Source organism: Sceloporus occidentalis, unplaced genomic scaffold, assembly GCF_023333645.1.
Source record: "Sceloporus occidentalis isolate IW3139 unplaced genomic scaffold, rSceOcc1.0.p SCAF_3, whole genome shotgun sequence".
Taxonomy (NCBI): domain Eukaryota; kingdom Metazoa; phylum Chordata; class Lepidosauria; order Squamata; family Phrynosomatidae; genus Sceloporus; species Sceloporus occidentalis.
This window is the reverse complement of record NW_028316983.1, coordinates 157,819,522-157,839,892: the sequence shown is the minus strand read 5'-3', so window position 1 is coordinate 157,839,892 and position 20,371 is coordinate 157,819,522. Positions and strand designations below refer to the sequence as shown.

The 20,371-nt window shown below is 40.9% G+C and overlaps 1 protein-coding gene across 1 annotated transcript in view; it reads right to left on the bottom strand.

Annotated features, from left to right (window-relative positions):
• The window catches only part of LOC149316974 (PH domain leucine-rich repeat-containing protein phosphatase 1-like), a 191,309-nt gene that overhangs the window by 7,139 nt on the left and 163,799 nt on the right, over nt 1-20,371 (bottom strand). Inside the window, exons 11-15 of the mRNA XM_089516614.1 lie at nt 15,956-16,156; nt 13,010-13,172; nt 10,187-10,317; nt 3,956-4,060; nt 1,555-1,749 (exon numbers count right to left, since the gene is read on the bottom strand). Of these exons, the coding sequence (XP_089372740.1) occupies nt 1,555-1,749; nt 3,956-4,060; nt 10,187-10,317; nt 13,010-13,172; nt 15,956-16,156 (795 nt within the window). The remainder of the gene's footprint in view (nt 1-1,554; nt 1,750-3,955; nt 4,061-10,186; nt 10,318-13,009; nt 13,173-15,955; nt 16,157-20,371) is intronic.

The following is a 20,371-nucleotide window of genomic DNA, read 5'->3' as shown; positions in this document are numbered from 1 at the left end:
CTGCTTTGTGCCTTATGTCAAGCTAAGTCCCACTGGTCTGAAAGTGATCTGGAATACACTACAGAGCTGCCCCAATGTTCACATCTGAAAAGTTGAGGAATGGCAGTCCAACCTTGCTGAGAGGCATCCTTCCCCTACCCCTGCTGTTCCTTCCTGAAGCATGAACCACAGAGGAGTATTCCAGCTAGGGCAATCAACAAGTTTCCAGGCTTCCCTCACAGGTGAATGTGAAAAAGGTGAAACATTCTGACTATCGGAAGGAGGAAGCCAATGGACTTTCATCAGCTAGAAGGGCCTAAAAATGTAACAACATTTCACCCCTCACAGAAGCCAAAATTTAACCATGCAGATTCAAGGTAAGGGCAAAAACATAATGGCTCCCATGCACATTGCTAATGAAGAAAACACCACACAGCTCCTTTATAGAAATGCTTTCTATGCAGTAGTTTGGGGTACAGCCCCTCACATTTCTTTTTTTAAAAAAGTTCCAGGTAACAGGTGATGCCCCAGACCAGACAGCTGTTGCAAGTCAGAGAGTACATAATATCAGCCTTACAGACCAACAGTCTAACTCAGTAACATTTAGATCCTGTCATTGAGAGACACAGCATAAACATTATGTAGATGGAACTACATCTCCTTTCTCCCTCCCTGCAAGAATTACCTTTTAGCTGCTAAAGCTCTCAATCCATGGCCGTTTAAAAGGACTTGCCATGCCATAAATAGGACTTCTGCTATCTTTAAACTACTAACAAGAGAAGTTTTACATGTTTTTAAATTTGTTACATGCTATCAAGATGGCTTTAACTTTTGGCAACCTTTTGGATGAGAGACCTTCCTGTTACTAACAGCCCAGCTTAGATCTTGCAGACCCAGGGCTATGGCATCCTTGACTAAATTTACCCAACCTGTAATGCCATCTTCCTGTTTTCCTACTGCCTTCCACTTTACTGAGCATTATTGACTTTTACAATGAACCATTTTCTTTCCTAATATGTCCACAGTATGACAGCCTGAGTTTAGTGATCTTGACGTCTAGTAGTCCATTGCTTTAGAGTCCGTTCATTTGTCTTTTTAGTAGTATATGCTATCTCCAGAACTCGCATCCAGCACCACATTTGAAATGAGTTAATTTTTTTTCCTATCAGCGTTCTTCACTGTCTAGTTTCCACATCCATACATAAGCTTATCAAATATGCAAGCAAACTTACATTGTCCTATTCAAGCAGGTCCTAAACCATGTGTCACTCATATGTCTGCAATACCTGTATCCCAACAATCTATAAAATTTCACATATATATGTATATGCACAACTGAAAAGACTAGTAGAAACTACCAGCAGTGTCACTGTGGTGAAGGGGTTGTTGCTGATGGCAGAGGTAGCTGTCATGTCAAATTAGCCCCTGAGAGGAACAAGTGAATAGTGACTAGAAGAAAGGAATCAAACTGATTCAAATGGAGTTGATGGGGTATGTCCAGTGTCATAAGAAAGACACTGACTGACTGATTTAAAAATGTAATACATGATCTTAAAAACAGAAACAGAAACTTACCTCTGCATTACAATGAATGTGTTGATCATGTATTCCTCTTCGCTCTTGGTTTTCTGCAGCTCCTCTGCCAAGATGTCACTCATGGTACACTGCAGAAGGTACGGTACTTCCACATTGCGATCTCCATCAAAAACTCCATAGAGAGCCTCCCTGTTCTCACAGAAATTATTGGCAGAAAGAGCTGCCACACAGAGCCTGCAAGAAAACAATGCCGATTCAGCAAGAATGCAACTGCATGGCAATTTCCCATGAAACGCTCTCTACCCCAGTGCAGCCAAGTTTCACTCTCATTGCCCCGCATATTTTCTGGATCATGCACACAAATTGGTTAAATGTATAAATGTGGGGGCTCAAAGAAATGCATAGATTGAAACCAAGATGGAGAATTTTGATGGTTTTCAGAAAATACACAGCAACCTATAAATTCTACTTGGAGAGAACACATGTTAAGGGGGTCCAAGTTAATTTGGTGTCAGAGATATAAAAATCAAATGGCATCTACCCTATTTTTCCCCCCAACCAAATAAAACATCATTCCCATCCTCCCTAATTATGCAGCTGCCACACAGAGCCTTGGGGAAGAGCCAATCCTGCAGACACAGTAGTAATTCTCCCCCCCCCTTTTTTTTTTTTTTTTGCATTACACAGAATGCATTGGGGTTTGGGTGTTAAATGTTAAAGACACAAGATATATACATGCAGTAACATCTGGTTTAATTACAAAACACCTACAACCCAGAAGGCAAGAGAAGAAGCTTTGCTTGGCTGTGCTTCATCTGAATGCAATTATACTTTTGAATGTTAGCTCAGTTATTTTTCCCCTTCCTTCAGTGGTTTATTCAGTATGCAGTAATGAACAAGAGAGATGGAAAGAGGACATTGTAGTTTAAATTGCATTTACCCTCTAGACCTCTACAAGAGCTGTCAGTGTTGCTCAGCGTGATTATCACTGGGGCATTCCTGGTCTATTCAAAACCACAGTGGCAAGCATGAGTGTGTGTGTCTGTATGTGTGTGTATTTTAAAAAGATCAGCAGAGGACAATCTTGCTGGTGGTTGACTTGTGTTTGAAAAAGCATAATGAAATAGCAGAAGAATTTTTAAAATAAATTATTCAGCCACTGAAAAATCAAAATAATAGCTGAATTAGCATTCTGGAATACTTGTTTCCTTGAGATGTTAAGACCTTCTTCGACAAATGGATACAACAGATTACAAGCCATTCTCCTCTATGTCTCCCCCAGCTAAATCTGTTTACTTATTTACCAAATCACAACTTCCATCTAGAAATAAACCACAATAGATTCTTCTAAAATAGCAAAAATCAATATAAAACAACTTAGACCTTAACAATTTATGCACAAATTATCATACACTGCTGGATCTTTTGTCATATACTTCTGGATCATTTGAACAGTTAGCCCTTTTAGTGTGGGATTATATAAGCTAATCAAACTAGTTTATGAATACAATCAACCCTACATTTTTGCGGGGGATCAGCTCCGGACCCCCCCCCCCACGAAAACTGAGACTTGCATGTACAGTGTGCCCTCCCCATATGTGGGGGATCCTTTCTGGACCTCCCCCCGCATATGGGGAAAAGAGCGTATGCTCAAGCCCCATCGAAAATAATGGGGCGCGTGCCTGTGGCGGCATGGCTATGCACCCCATTACTTTTACCGGGGCTTGCCTTCCTCACGAGCTCAAAACCGCAGAAGGCAAGCCCAACTATGGGGAGGGCTGACTGTATTCAAGCCCCATAGGTTTGAATGGGGGGATCACCTGGCGAGTGTGCAGGGGTGTGTGTACCGCAGGGGTGCACCCCATTGGAGTTAACGGAGGTCGCCCCTCTGTGTATAAGCAAAAACGTGGATCTCAAGCCCGTGAGAAAGGAGGGGTGACTGTATATTCACTTATATTAGCATAAACCAAGAGTAAGGAGGGACAGAGGCTGCATCTGCACTTCAGAAGTAATGCAGTTTGACACTGCTTTAACTGCCATGGCTCAATGCTATGGAATTCTGAGATTTTGTAGACTGTTGTGCCACCAGAATTCTCTGAAAGAGAAGGTTAAATATCTCACAAAACTACAATGCCAGAATTCTGTAGCATTGAGCTATGGCAGTTGAGGCAGTGTCAAACTGCATTATTCAGCAGTGCAGATGCAGCAGAAGACATGTATGCCTATATGATTTGTCTTGTATTCTATTATCTTATTTTTATCCAATCCCTGGAAATAAGGAGGAGAGAATTCCCAAAGTTTCAGAAGATTCTAGTCTAATCTCATGGCTCATCTATATCTGGCAAAATTACTTCCCCTTCCCACCCTGGAAAATTTTATTATAGTTCTAAGGATGGCAACAAGAAGCTGAATAGCCTTTCTCCCTATAAGAAGAGCTTACTTGTTTTTAACTCCTGATGCTTCAGTATAACCATGGCTCCATACTGCTGGGGCTCCGGAGGCATCCCCGGCTGAAGGCTGGTCAATCTTGAAACAACGAATGTTACTACAATGAGAAAGGAAAATGTACAAAAAGTTAATGCTTCGCAGGTCGTGTAAATAATCTCAATACATTTGTTTTAGTTTATGTCATTCTACTTGCTGTACTTAGAAGTTATTTTAAAGGACTGTATTTAGCACAGTAGTTGGATGTCTCCATATATAAAAGGGAAATGAATAGTCTCTAGTTGGTTTTTTCAAAAGATCATGTTTTAAAACAAAAATGGCCAGTCAATTAGTTGCCTCGAGGCAAAAAAAAAAAAAAGATTAAGAAGGGGTATACACAGATGGAAAGGACCTCACCTACCCTCTCTGCAGTCAATGGATAATTTCCCCACCATTTCATATGTTTTGAATATTCTCACACAGAATAAATTCTCTGGTGTTCAGCTGATGGCACCATATAACCCTTATCTTGTTCACTTATAACCTGGATTGCACAACCACCTTCTCCCAGTACAAAATAAACTTAGGACAACTTCATGGTTACCTTATCTTGTTAGTAGCTACCATTTGATAACCACACAGTCATCAGGTTGCAATCAAGAGCTCACCTTGTGTGCATGTGAATTCCAGCTGCCTTCAATGCCATATCCCCTTTTAAGGCAGAGTTTAGTGTAGTAGTTTTGCAAACTTTGATTTAGGCTGCCACCACACTGCATAATTACTGCAGATTGACTCTGCTTTAACTGTCATGGCTCCATCTTATGGAATCTATGGATTTGTAGTTTGTGTTGGCAGCAGAGCTCTTTGAGAAAGAAACTACAAATCTGACAAATCTACAAATCCCACAGTTCCAAGGCATTGCACCATGGAAGTTAAAGCGGTGTCAAACTGTATTCATTCTGCAGTGTAGATGCAGCCTTAGAGATTTCAGAAGAGCCAATATCATCACTCTCTTTTCTTTGAATTTCCCCTTTAAACAGTTCTTGTGTCAAACCACCAAGTAATTTTTAAAGTTGTAAGGATTCTGGAAATACAGTTTTCTTAAATAAATCCTCATAGACATTTGGAAGCATACACATTCTGGACTGTAGCCAGAATGAGCCAGGGAGACGAAGTATTCTCAAAGGGGAATTTATTTTTATTTTTTTTAAAAAGGCTATAATTTGTTTTGATAGTATTTCAGAGATTGCTTTTCTGCAAGTGAGCATTCCAAGCAGTTCAAACTGAAATCAATACAGCAAATAAATTAAAAGAGAAATCAGTCATTAAAACCAGTGCTAAAATGGCGGCAATAGAACAGTTAAGATAAAGAGAAATTTCTGATTAAATGAAAACTGTTTAACAGCTTGCATGATATAAGTAAAGAAGCGGCTTCCACAAATGTGATATCTGGTGCAACTGGTATGTGCCCATCATTTTTTTTAAATTTTATTGTTTAAAACCAACATAATACACATCAATTATTTACAAGCAAAATAAAAATTACAATCATCTTCTTAAATGTCAGATTCTTCAGTAATTACAATCTTTAAGCTGTAATCCTATCATCCTTGCTTAAGTTCAACAAATCTTCCCCAATAGTCTTCCTGTTCCTATCTCTATATATTTTATATCTATAATTCTTCTTATTGCTCTTCATAATACACATTCCCATTGCTACCATAAAACTATTATGGTCATAACTTAATCTTCTAAATTCCAACGTTTTTTCAGGAAGTCATCTAATATCTTCCAATCACTAACCTCTTCTTCTTTTCCCTTTAATATCATAGTCAGTCTGTCCATTTCTTTAAGATCAATTACTTTCTTTAACCACTCTTCTACGTCTGGGACATTTTCATTTTTCCAATTTTTTGCCAATAGCATTCTAGCTGCCGTTACAAAATAAAGAATCATTTTCCAGAAATTTCTTTCTATTGAATCTCCCATACAACTTGTCATATTTAGTAAATAAAGATCTGGGGTCATAGGGAACTTTACTTTCAAATTTTTTTGTATCATAACATGAATTTTTTTCCAAAAGCTCTTGATTTTTAAACATCCCCACCACATGTGAAGATAAGAACCTCTCTCTGTCTTGCGTTTCCAACATTTGTCAGTTCCCAAATTGTATATTTTAGCTAATTTTACAGGTGTGTAGTACCATCTGTTTGACACTTTCACATAATTTTCTTTGAGATCTTGAGCCACAGTGAATTTACTTGTTCTCTTCCAGGCTTTTTCCCAGTTATCAGTACTAATTGTATGTCTCAAATCTTGTGCCCACTTAGTCACACTATCAGTTATATACTCTTTTTCTAATTCTCGAGATATCAGTATTTTATACATTTTTGCTATTTTTCCTTTTTCTTTATCCCAAATTACCTTATCAATTTCGTTCTCTCTTCTTTCGAAGCCTTCCTTAGAATTATCCTGTTTGAATTTAGATCTTATTTGCAGATATGTAAACCACTGTATATTTTTCCTCTCACGTTCTTAATTCTTCCTTAGATTTTATGTCCACTTTGCCTAATTCATTTGTTTTTGCGCCCATCATTTAGCAAGAGGATGAGGACTACAAAAGCTCACAGACTTTGATATGAACAATATCCATGCATATATTCACTTTCTGCTGTTTAAAGTGGAGGCAGATTCCAGTGTCTAGGTGCATTTCCAAAGATGCCTGATAGCATGTTACATGCCCCTTCCAAAGCTAATACAGGCTAGGATTCAAAGGCCAGTGAAAAATTAGACCAAGAGATGAATATCCTGAGAAAGGGCAGGAGAGACTTTCATCTGAACCCACTGGTGTTTGCCGGTTTAACACAATTATCTGTACATTTAAAAATGGATTAACTGGGATCTTTTGTTTCTCCATAGAAAACACAACTTAACTTTAACCTTGAAACAAAAACAAACAAAACAAACAAAACAAACCAACCAAACAAACAAAAACAGAGTCACTAGCCTGACTCCTTCCAATAAAGTCTCTAATCTCCTCCATAGCCTAGCTCCCCATTCTATTTTATATGCCCACACCTACCCAATCACCTAAGATATGTACCCTTTCTTCAGTATACTGTAACTAGGATTGGGATAAGTTACTCTTTTGGATCCCTGCTCTTAGAACTCCTCCAGCCAACGTGACAATTCATGCTGGCTGGGGCTCCTAGGAACTTTAATTTGAAAAGAAAAGAAAAAAACCTTTTCCAAGCTTTTATTGTAACTAATTCCACATTGTTCCTGCCCTTTCCAGTAAACTATTACTACCCAAGGATTTAATCTTTGGTCTGGATATTCAAGCATCTAAAAGAACAGAAAGTGGAGCATGGCTTTCAAAAGGAACTGCCACATTTTGACAGATGGGAAGGGTGTCTATATATGGCAGGAGCCAGGGAATAAAAGATCCAGGTAACTGTGTAACTGCTTCAAGCACTGGCATGCTGCAAAGTAAGGTATATGCTTTTTAAAGAAACAGATGGGCACAAATGCACAGAGAAAGTGATCGTTCAGTCATTCCCAATGTTTGATCCTTAGGAATTGTCAGACTACAACTCCTATCTTCCTTGACCGCTGATTATGGGAAATGTTCAGCAACACTTAGGAGCCCAAACTTGGGAAAGAGTCTTGAAACCACCCTTCAGAAACAAGAAAAGCATGCATCTGAAACACCTCCAGCAACTAACTTTCATCCACAGATGAAAGACCACCAAAGCATTCTGGAGTTGGAAGAGGTTTAAGGGAAGGAATTACTAGTCCCTCTTTCTTTCTCTTTCAATCCCCATTACCATATCTCCCTTTCTGCGATGGCTAAGTCACCCACTGTCAGGAATGATGCATAACTTTTGTGCACCACACCAACACCCCATTTGCAAATGACCACCTCTCAAAGCAACTGGGCTGCGAACTAAAAGCCTATGAAACAGTGAGGCGATGCCTCTACAAAGGAAACCCAAGTAATCCCAGGATCAGAAGGGCTTATCTTCCTCAGCTGCAGCCTATTACACTTTGCTTCACTGAACTTAGAGGAGCCAGCCCTAGAAAATCAAGCCAGCTTCTATTCTACACAGGCATGCCTGGAGTTTTAGACTCTATCATGCAATCACATGATAAAATACTATGCAAGAGCATAGTCTGACAAAACTACTTTTGGTTACTATAACTTCTAGAATTCACTCACCAGTATGACCACTAGCCAGGATGCCTAGAGGATTCTAGGAACTACAGTTATGAAAACTAATTTTCCTGAACTCTGTGCCAAAGGGGAGTATTGTTGTTGTTGTTGTTGTGTGCCTTCCAAGAAATTTACGACTTATGGCGACCTTATCATGGGGATTTCTTGCCAAGTTTCTTCAGAGGGGGTTTGCCATTTCCATCCTCTGGGGCTGAGAGAGTGTGACTTGTCCAAGGTCACCCAGTGGGTGACATGGCTGAACAGGATTCAAACCCTGGTCTCCAGAGTCCTAGTCCAATGCTCAAAGCACTACACCACACTGGCTCTCCAAAATCTGCAACAGCACAAAAGTGAAGGAAGAGCTAAGGTTCTGATGGTAGGTGGCATGGCCATGGAGCAGGAAATCATTAAATGGTAACAGGAACAGCAGACCTACAGAGGGCCTGGGCAGGCTTTACAAAAAAAAAAAAGGGGGGGGGGGAAGGGTCTGAAGAGAAACGGCTTAATGAACAAGCAAGAAGACTGTTCCAGCCAACATTATTGTGGCAACTGTAATCCATACAGGGCATGTTTATACAAGTTGGCAAGGTGGCGCAAAAGCAACACAGAGGTTTACCAAGAATGAGGAAAGTGCTCTCCAGCACGTCTTTTAACAAAGGAAATAAAGGCAGATGTGAACTTGTTGACAGTTTCATCCTTTGGAACCTGCAGGTTACGAGAGCCACGTAAGGCCAACGTTCAATTCCTGGGATCAGAGGGTTCATAGGAGGAGGTGAAGGAGGAAGAGAAGGAAGAATAATACTTCAGAACTATCTGACCGTGACACAGGAAACGGTTGTGCAATTGAAGAATAATAATTTATAAAAAAACAACAGCATTTATTCCTGCTGTGGCCATAAATGGCATGACTAAATTTCAGTGAAGGTGAACTTTGTCATGATTAAGTGCAATGTTAAGACTGTCCTATATTTAAGAGGGTCAAAAGACACACTTGTGCCACTTTTGGTTGAAAGCCACACAACTTTTCAACATTACAGAAAGATAAGCTCTTGAAAAAAATTGTTGCTGCTGCTGCTGTTTATCTATAGCTCCCAGAATTCCTCAGCCACCATGGGAATGGTCCTGCCAGATGGATGTTTCTCAGAGTTTGAGTCCAAACCATTAACACCTCAAGCTTTGCTATATATAAGAAAGGAATTATATATTCAAATGAGAATGTTGTGACTTCCTGCCAGTTCTTGTATGTAGAAGAAATATAGTGCAACCAAGTTATTATTTCTTGGTTCAGTGAGGCTGGTAGGCTACATTTATACCTACGTGCATCACATTCAGGGAAGGGGATGTTCTTGGTATGCACAACACTGTTCGGTATTTATGATCTGCACTAATAACTCCCTTCCTGGATCCCTTGTGCAAATCTCTGCAAGTACTTATTCTACAACTATTTCCAGCTAACCCAGTCATTCTTATCAGCCTACTCAACAGAATGCTCTTTACATAGAATATTCAGTTCTTTGCTGATACTAACCACTAAAGTACAGCCAGCAATTGTATGTTGGTTTGAAGGTGAAGCTAAAACTAGGACAATGTAGTTCAAATGTCTATGAAAGCCATAAATGTTCCTTGGGAGATTCTATGCTGGATCCAATCAGGCCAAAGGAAGGGACAATAGTACCTAATACTGCGACTAGAGCCACAGAAACTACGACAGGTACAGGTGGAGAATTGGAGGCAGGGCACAATACTCATCTACAGGGCATGAACAGGGGGAGAGAAGAGAAAAAAGGAAGTGCACTCTGGGATTGGAAGAGCAAAGGTTTAGTTAAGAGCCCAGAACTCAGACTCTTTGTGGGGATAAGAGAAGGTATGCTCCTAACCAGTCATTTAGCTAGTATAGCAATAAAAGAAAAAAGCAACACATTTTTCCTCTTTTGGAATTGCAGGTACCTGATATTTAGATACTGGGTGTATTTGCTTCTCAAGTGCTCTGTGTTCCCTTCTGCCTACTGTGTAATAAAACTGACAGTTCCTTACTTCAATAGCTCCAGGGTTTTGTGGTCCAAGACAAGTCTGGGGTTTCCAGTTAGATCTAGTTCCTGCAGCTTCGGAGGCAAGTTCTCAGGCAACGTGATTTCGGTCAGCTCATTACAACTCAAGTCCACGCACTGAAGGGGAACAGAAAGAAGGAGAAAGAAAAGAGAGCGGTATTATTGAGAAAACAATCAGCTCTCATCTGCTCTTATACATTTTTGGCTAAACAGAAAGGCATGAAAACAAGAAAAGCCTGCTCCTCATGAGCAGAAACATGAAGCTCACATCAGGATCTGGATTATACCACTTCAAATTCCAGGTTGGAATGTATATATGCATGCACCTTCAAGTCTCCTGCCATCTTATGGTGACCCCTTGGAATTTTTCATAAGATTTTCTTAAGCAAGGAATACTCAGAGGTGATTTTGCCAGTTCTTTCCTTTGAAATATAACCCACAGCACTGGTATTCATTGGTGGTCTCTTACCCAAGTACTACCAGGGTTTACCCTGTCTAGCTTCAAAGATCACACAAGATCTGATGGCTTTAGAGTAATTTCAGAGTACTCAGGAAGAAATGTTCCCATGCCATGTGTTTAGGTTACAGAGAGAAACCTAATAGTCTCCTTGACATCTAATTTTCTGTGTACTGCTTTTTTTCAGTAGCGAGGGTATCACTGCAGTTTGTAGTAGCACAGCCTACATAGATATATACAACTGCAGCTGCTGGGCCAAACAGCCTTAATTTAGGGGGTTCTATGCTGTTGTAGGGCAAAAACACCAGCCAGTTTCTTGTATGCACATTCCACAAAACAATCCTTTTGTGATTTGTCACACAAACAAAAGGTATTGTTAAAAATGTTTTTCCTTTCCCCAAAACCCTCATGCATGCTGGAGAACAAGTAGTAATTTGGCTGTTTATTGGTATTAGCAAAGTAATTATTCTCCTTAAGCTAATGGAGCATATCAGTGTTAAGTGAGTTTTAATTAAAAGTAATGTCATGAGTACAAAGAATGAGAGCCATTTGTGGAGAAGGATTTGTCCTAATTTAGACAGAACTGCTACCTCTGAACTGTTACTCACCATAAGCCCTTAGAATAGAGCAGGCTATTAACTTAAAAGTGCACTCAAAAGCAATTTCAACAGTAATGCCTGCACCAAAAACTGAACAAAATGTAAGAAGTCACAAAGAAAAATGTCAATGGATGGCAATGAAATGGAATCTTTCCAAAGATATTAAATTATGCAACTGATTCTCTGTTAGGAATTGCAGCAGATTCTCAACTGGGTGGCAGGAAAAACACAGAAGCAAGGTAATTTGGACATTACCCACTCTTCTAGTATCGTAGAACATCACAGACTTGTAGAAATAGGGAAGGAGCCCCATGAGCCACTGAGTCCAACCCAACATTCAATACAGGAAATCCAGATAAAGCATCCCCAGCAGGTGGCTTTTTACTCTCTTTTTGAACACCTCCAGAGAAAGAGACCCCACCACTTTTCTATGTAATTTGTTCCATTATTGAACAGCTCTTACTGTCAATAAGTTCCTTCTAATGTTAAATCAAAATCTATGTTCTTGAAACTTAAAACCATTAGACTTGGTCCTAGCCTCTGGGTCAGAGATATGAAATGCCAATTTTTCAGGGCAACATGATACCATGGTAAAAATCCAAAACAGACAGACAAACAACACACACAGATGAGACATAGCTTAAATCAGGAACTAACAACTGTGATGGATATGGTGCCAATTCCTGTTCCTTTGGACCCACCAGGTGCTGTAGGGTTTCCAAGGTGGTTCAAAATCACACAAAACTCCTCTCCAAAAAGACTAGAAGTCACTGTTGGTCTGGATTTTTGAGAATTTTTTTTTACCACAGATGAGATGATTGGTTTATTTTTACACAATTTGCGCATGCACGCACGCACACACACAAAACCCCTCTGATATGCAGGAACTTGAGGATGGAGAAAGTGGCTCCTCCCTTCATCAGTCCCCATCCCCAGACATGCCGCCACTGTAACCACTCTGAGACATAGGCACCAGAGGTTCCATGCCATGGGGCCTTGCCCTTTGGCTCAGGTGGGCTGGCCATCTCCAAGAGGCCAGGTCGGGACCAGGAGCTGATGTAGTGGCTCTGCTTGGTCACTCCTTTCATCTTCACCCGCTGGGGCTCCATGTGTTACGATGAGGATAGTGACCTGGCCCATGGGTTTTATGATGAGACAGTAGTCATCAAGGGGGAGGGGAAACCTTGCTGGGCTGTAAAAAATGTACCTGGGTTCACAGATGGCCTGTGGTCCATATTTTCCTCCACCAAACCGTATATGTCCATCCAGGGCAAGTCTTGGGAATGCATGAGGTATAAGCCATGCATTTGTTTCAGTGGGGTTTTGATATTAAAAGCTGGATAATGCTATGCTAAGTTGACAGAGAGCATTGCAAAAATGAAAACTTGACCCAGTAAAGAAGTTGGAAGGCTCTCTGTCCCCAGCACACTGAAGCAAAATACTGTACATAGCGTTGGGTGTTCCCCATCTTCACCATCCCTCAGCCACCACTGTGACTCATGGAGTAAATTAGTTACTTGGATTTTACTGGGACAACACCCTGTCTCTGGATATAGACAGCATGGAATACTAATGGGATTCTTCCTCTGTAATGACTGGTTATCTCATTTATCTATACGCCACTTCACTGATTACATGAGACATCACACTTTGATATCTGAGCCTTTCAAAGTTGCTATGTTTTCATTATCAACTACTTCCAACATCTAGAGAGGATTTCTTGGGTTAAATTGTGCAAATATGAAACTCATACTTTGATTTCGCCAAGCTGCATGACTTCCGGAAAGACTTCAATGCAATTGGAGTGTGCAATCACAGTATGCATTCGCCGACAGTTCATGATGGTGGTGGGAATGGATTTCAGCTTGTTTCCACTCACATCAATTTCTTCCAACTCTTCAAGTTTAGCCATTTTACTAGGAAAGCAAGATAATAGTTTGATTTTAAGTAGCAGTCAAAAGCTTTCTCTCTCATACACATAATGACTTCTTTAAATTTAAAAGCTGGTTTCCAACAAATTATTTGTCAATTGGTAAATACATGGTTTGCATACAGTGTTACAGTTTGAACTGACAGAAGGTGGCAGCAGGCCTACTAGTAGCTAGCTTTGATCCATCAGAATTGCCTTTTCCCTTCACCCATGTTCTCATTTTCACTGAGTGAGATTCTGAGAAATCATTCTTAGGGCCAGGTTTCTTACTTGTAAAACAGGTGTACTAATTATTTCAAAGGGTTAGTGTAAGGACAGAAATTTGAGAAGGGAGGTGTTACTTATGCTACAAAATGGGTAGCTTCTGGCTGAAATACAGAGGTTTGAAGAGAACCTGTAGGTTGGCTAGTCAAACCCATGCTCAATATAGGCTGTTTGATGCAGGATATACATCAGGGCACCCAAGCTTCTGCTAATATATTCCCACCACCTCCCGAGGCTGTCTTCCACTGTGTAACAACTCTTTACTCTTAGGAAATTTCTCCAAATGTCTGGCCAAAACCCTCTTCTATACAATATGTACCCACTGGGTCTAGTCTTGCTTCCCTCAGAGAACAGATCTGCTCCATCATGTACATGGCAGCTCTTTTGATATATTTGAAAAGGAAGGTAATACAGCTACACAGTATGCAAGGCATGAGGAATATTTTTAGCATATGCAACAGCCTTGCTTCTACCTTCTTGCTGGCAAAGCCACTATTGCTGGTGAAAATCATACTATTACTACTATTTAAGGCACCAGGGACCAGTATGTTCGATATCCTAGCCAGGAGAAGTGGTAGCATCACCAGCAGTAGTGATCTGGAAGATGAGTGAGTGGGGATGGAAGACAGGCTAACAGTACAAACATCAGAGCACAGTGAAACATATTTTACTCAATTTAGTAATGTGTGTGATTTAGTCATACAATAAAAACAACAGCCTAAATCAGCCTTCTCCAAACTGATTTCATCCAGATGTATTGGGGCTACAACTCTCAGAATCTTCCAACCACCACATCACAGGCACTGCTGGGTTCTGAAAACTACCAGTATATTTGAACACATCTGGAGCAAACCAGACCAGGGAAGGCTGGTCTAAATCCGCCACCATTGCCATACAGCTACTCAGATAAACACAAACATTCAAAATGCTGAGGGAAAACTCATCAGTCATGGAGGCCTCAAGAACAGTGCAACAGCTGTGAAGCTGAAGGTCAGCCTGATTGAGAGAAGAAAAGCTTGCTTATGGCGAGGTGGGGATAAAAAATCTGGGAGGACTGAAGACGAGAAAATTAGCAGAACAGGAACAGAAGATTTGTCCAGGGCATGTGGGAAATCTTACTGTGACAGAAGAAACTGAATTGGTGGGAAAGGGAAGAGGGGGGAGAAGGCAGAGGGATGAGTTCTTCATGGAAGCTCAAAATAAGCACCCACGTTTTTGTCTGTAGCCCTCCATAAAATAAATGCATTCTAACCATAGTTCCCAAAAGAGTCAAACATCATTCTTAAACTCTGCCCTAACTCATGCACATGAGTACCAATTAAGCCAGTAGGCAGATGTACCATGTCTCCTTCTACCTGCCAACCCTGCCTCTTGGGCTTGTTGAGCTGGCTTGAGCTGGCAGAAATTGCTAAGGGCAAAATCATCTGTCACCTTCCTCTTTCCTTGTGGTATCTTTTTTTAAAAAAAGAAAAATACATGTCATGAAGCTAGTATCCCATATCTTTTCTTCCTCCTTTGAACTGCTAGCCCTGGGTAAACAGTGAACATCCTCAGACACTTAGCCTGGCTTTGTGTGTACAGTATACACATATGTTTCCTCTCATCTATCTCCTACAAGACCTCATAACCTTGAAAATCCCTGATCTATTGATTTCAGCTACCTATCCAAGCTAGTCAAACCAAGCTTGTGCGTCTGAAAGTTTTGTTGTTGTTTTTTTTGCCTTGTTTCAATTCTCACCTCTTAAAAAGCTACACATGAAGTATCATACCTAAGCAGGAGGGAGGGGGGAACAGGTTTTTGGGGTTGAGGGTTATATTAATGTGTAGGACTAAATCAGAAAATTAAGTAGCAAAGTGCAGTTCAGATGTTATGGCCACTATCTTAACTAATAAAAAGTGCTCTTTGAAAGCAAGTTGTTCGGGTTGAACTTATGTTAACTGAAGGATTTGTTTCTGAATGACATTTCTTGCACTATAAAATAAAGTGATTAAAAAAACCCAACTTACACTGGGTATTGGGCTAACAATTAGCAATTGTCAATGAACTTTTGAAGTTTAAATGTTTAAATTCTAACTGTCACCGTGGTTCCTGTAAGAGGGCTGGAAACTAGTAATAATAGCCAGACTTTAAAAAATGATTTTAAAAAAATAGGAATGTGTTTTTTTCCAACCCTGCTAAACAGAGACAAACAATGCTTTCCTCCCCAAGTATAAGTGCACTGGCTGAAAGGGATCCCACGGTATGCATTCTTCTATTTCCTTTTCATTTCTGCTTGACACCCCCCCCCCCCATTGGATTCTCCTCCTCCTCTTCCTATACGTCATACAAATTTAGATTGTAATTTTGACTTTCTCTCCCTCTGTGCCTTTGGTCATCATTCACAGTGGCATGTATGAAGAACATTAATATATAAACAATATTGTGATCATCATCACTACCATCAGCAGCAGCAGTCATAAATATTCTAAAATTTCTCTCAAGAAATTTACTCTACGTTACTCTACCTTGCAGGAAAGCTTTGCAGACGATTGTATGCCATATGGAGGATCTTCAGGTGCGGATGGCCCGTTAACAACGGCACACATTTATCCGTGAGGTGATTGTTGGTCAAATACAGTTCCTGTAAAATACTGCAGGTCTCTTCTGAAAGAGTGGCTGGAGGCAACATTTCCAGTTTGTTGGCAGAAGCATTCAGGTACCTCAAGCTGCAAGACAAAGTATCTGAGGTAAAGATTTGTAGCCTTGTTCTCTTGGTTGTATTTAAACCAAACAAAGTGAGATTGGGGGAAGAAGCCGTGAGAGCCATCATGGAAATGGCAACAGATAGATATTTTAAGACTTCCAACTGGGAACTGCAATTATATGAAAAAGCAGGTGGTTATAGATACTGGCATGCCACTTTGCTGAAGAAACAAAACCCGTTTGCGAGGACTCTGCATGACTTGTATTACTGGTGTTATGAACAAAGTGTTGGAAGCCAAGATGTATACTGTCTACTTCTAAACACATATATACCCAAGATATAACCAGTGAACCAAATGGTGAGTTCAATTACACTTTCATTTTTAGAAATATGCAAAATGTAAAGGCATAGAGCCTCAAAAGTCAATATGGTATTTTTGAGAGCCAGCGTGGCTGTCTTGTGGTCTGAGTGTTAGACTGGCATCCCAGGAGAAAAGGGTTTGAATACCCACTCAGCTATGGAAATCCAACTGGGTGACATGGGGCAAGCCTCACTCTCTCAGCCTCAAACGAAGGCAATGGCAAACCTCCACTGAATAAATCACGCCAAGAAAGTCTTATGACAAGATTATATTTCAAGACACAGTGGACTTGAAGGCACATAACAAAAGGCATTGAGCACAGTAATGGAACTCTCCAACTTTATTTGCATCATAGAGAGACATCAACAATCAATTTTTGTACATGTCCTTATATCTGAACAGCTATGACAAACAAGAATTTCTACAGCAAAGGTATTTTGTTTTTCTGAGACTCATATCTGAGCACACGAATCACTGTAAGCAAAGAAATCCAGGTGAGAGGCAAGGATACTAGAACGTGTTTCCTTCCATGGCACCCGTACCCACCATTCTAGACTTATTTAAAGCATTTATACACCACCTCTCAGCCTGCTAAGGAAATGCACAATGGATGAAAACATTTAGAATAATACAAAGATAAAACCTATCTTAAAAAAACTAAAAATACTCCTTAAAAATAATTTTAAACCTAACAGTTGACAAGGCCAGAGCAATTTCAAGCCATGTAGACCACCACCATTTTGGTTGCCCAACAAAACCTCAAAAAAGTGTAAGCCTTATTCCCCTTGGCAGCAAGTTCCACAATTGGGGTGTTGCTGCAGAGAATGCCTTGTCCAACCTAGTCTCACGAGATGCTGGAACACGCAACAAAGGACTCCACGGATGATCTCAAATTTTTTGGCAGGCTTATAAGGGAGGGGAATGTCTTTCTAATACCTTGATCCAAAGCAAGGAAAGGGCTTTGTAGGTCAAAACCAGCAGCTGGAACTCAGCTCAGAACCAAACTAGAAGCCAATGCACTTTTCACCTATTACCCTAGAACTGTTGAACAACATCTGGAAAGCCACTGCTAGTTTCCAAATTCATTTCCACAGCTGCCTGCAAGGAGGAGAATGAAGTTTCTGCGCTTACACAAAACAAAAATTTCCATAAAAGAACCTTGTGGAGTAAATGTGGAATCGTTTCACAAACTATAGCTGCTCATCTCCAGGGAAAGGAAGCGTTTGGCTCTGAAGAGAGCAGATTCTTTGCTACTCCGCAGGACATGAGTTGACAAAAGAAACAGCCACCTCTTGAATGTCAGCACCAAAATGGGTCATGTGAATCAGTTCAATTGACTGGGGGTGGGGGAAGGAGAAAATGTTTTCCTTTTAAATATAATGTTCCTTCTAAGACTGCTATTTAAAATAGAAGCCTCTCTTTCTCTCTCCCCCCACACCCACTTTCCTAATTGTTTCTTTTAGACCATTTTTTTTACTATGGCTTTGCCCCCACTGCTTTTAAATCTTATGGAGAAAAGACACCAGTTAAATTTTATATTTTCCTCTTTTCGCTGGAGTGCAGAAGCTAGGATGGGTTAATGCTGAGAAGTGGGGGAAAGAATATCAGGGTCATGTACATTAAAACTTGTACTATAGCAAGTCTTACCCACCAAGAACCAATGGAAACTGTACATAATGCAACATTCTCACATTATGCTAAGCCAGCGGTTCCCAACCTGTGCTCTGTGGAGGCCCTAGGGCTCCGTGAGTCAAAAAGGTTGGGAAACCCTGTGTTAAGCTATAGTTTTGTGTGACGAATGGCCATGAAGAGGCCTTGCATTCATGCACTCCAGCCCCCCAGAGTTCAGAAGCTTCCTATTCCAGTTTTGCTTAACCACAGTGCTAAGACCCAGAACTATGTCTAAGGCTAATTTGAGCAAACTGGCTCCAGTTACTCTAGCTTGAAGTAAGCTGCTTGGAAACTAATCACAGTTATAGCCAACCAGTTTGTTGGTCCAGACACCATTACAGAAGTAGCAAAATAAATTTTCTACACTCATCCCCCCATATTTGCAGCTTTGATTATTCACGGATTTGATTAATGTGTTCTCTCTAGGAATATCTAGGTCCTCCAGTACAACTCTATGGTCAACTTTAACTAAGCGTTGCACTGAAGGACCTAGGAGATTTCTAGATAGAACACTCCACTAAGCCCACCCTTCAACACTCCTTTTCTGTCTCTGTGGACAACATTTCTATTCAACCAGTCCAGCAAGCCCGCAGTCTTGGCTTTATCTTTGACTCTTCTCTGTCGTGTATCCCTCAGATCCAGACCACAGCCAAGGCTTGTAGATTCTTTTTGTACAATATTGCCAAAATCCGACCATATCTCTCCGCCTCTACTGCCAAGATCCTGGTCCATGCCCTAGTGATCTCATGACTGGATTACTGTAACGTCCTCCTGGCTGGGCTTTCTCCTCTTTCTCATCTCCGTCCTTTAATCTCTGTCCAGCATTCAGCTGCACGCATTATCACTTCCACCCACCGCTCTGACCACATCTCTCCTGTGTTGGCATCCCTTCACTGGCTCCCTCTCCCTTTCCGCATTCAGTATAAGCTCCTGCTGTCGACATTCAAAGCCCTCCATGGACTGGCCCCTCCTTACTTATCAGACCTTCTTTCTCCTCACCTTCCCACTCGGGCCCTCCGTTCTGGTAGTCAAGGGTTCCTGTCTCAGCCCAGGATTTCCTCTGCCCCATCCCGGATTCGCCCCTTTTCACTTGCTGCCCCTCACTCCTGGAACCTTCTTCCTCCACAAGCAAGAGTCATCACTTCTTTAACCAGCTTCAAAACAGAGTTGAAAACCATCCTGTTCAGAGAAGCCTTCCCAGACATCGCATAATTGTCGCTTACTATCTGATGTTCTTTTGTTGCCTGTTTATCGAACCATTTCCTGTATTGCTATGTATTGTATATGTATTATCCTACTTGAGAGTATGTATTTTCCCTGGATGAAGATTAACCTTCCATTTTGAAGCCAAGCCCTCCCTCCAGTCCATCTGCCTTGGTCCAGGCCTCGGAGGTAGAGAGGAACTGCTGGACCTCTTACCCTTTCCTGCCACCACTCCCTTCTCCTTCTGTGTCATGTCTTTTTAGATTGTAAGCCCGAGGGCAGGGAACCGTCTAACTAAAAAGATTGCATGTACAGCGCTGTGTAAATTTACAGTGCTTCATAAATAAAGGTTAATAATAAATAATAATAATTTGTAGCTCCGCCAATGCAGTTCTATGGTCAGTGTCTGTCGGACGTTGACCACAGAGTTGCACTGGAAGACGCAGAGATTTCTAGAGAAGTGTCCTCTCAGGTAAAAACATGGTGTTTGTGTTATTTGCATTTTTTCCATATTCATGGAGGTCTTGCGCCCCTAACCCTAGCGAATATGGAGGGACAAGTGTAACTTTTTCCAGATGGGTGATAACAGAGGTACAGGGTGGAGATGACAGCCTGAGATGCACTTGTGTTACACTACACCACAGCAATATTGTGAAGAGCCTGAAGCCTTGGGGTCAAACCCAGCTCTCTGGCCTTCCTTACATGGCAACACCTTCCCCAGGACACAATCACTAAGGGATACCCCAGATTTTGTAGATTCTGCACACACAAACTCTTCTAAAATGCTGAAGTGATTCTTCTGAGGCCTAGTTACTGGTAGTAAGGGTTTTAAGCTAAAATATGCTAGCATTCCAACCCCAATTTCTCGCAATTGATCCAACTCTACACTAGCATGTAGCCCTCGCCTCTGAAATTCTCTGAAATAGAATTCATTTGGCTGACAGAGATTTTCCCATGCTTTATGCTTTATACAACATTACTGCATGTCATGCACATGTTAGC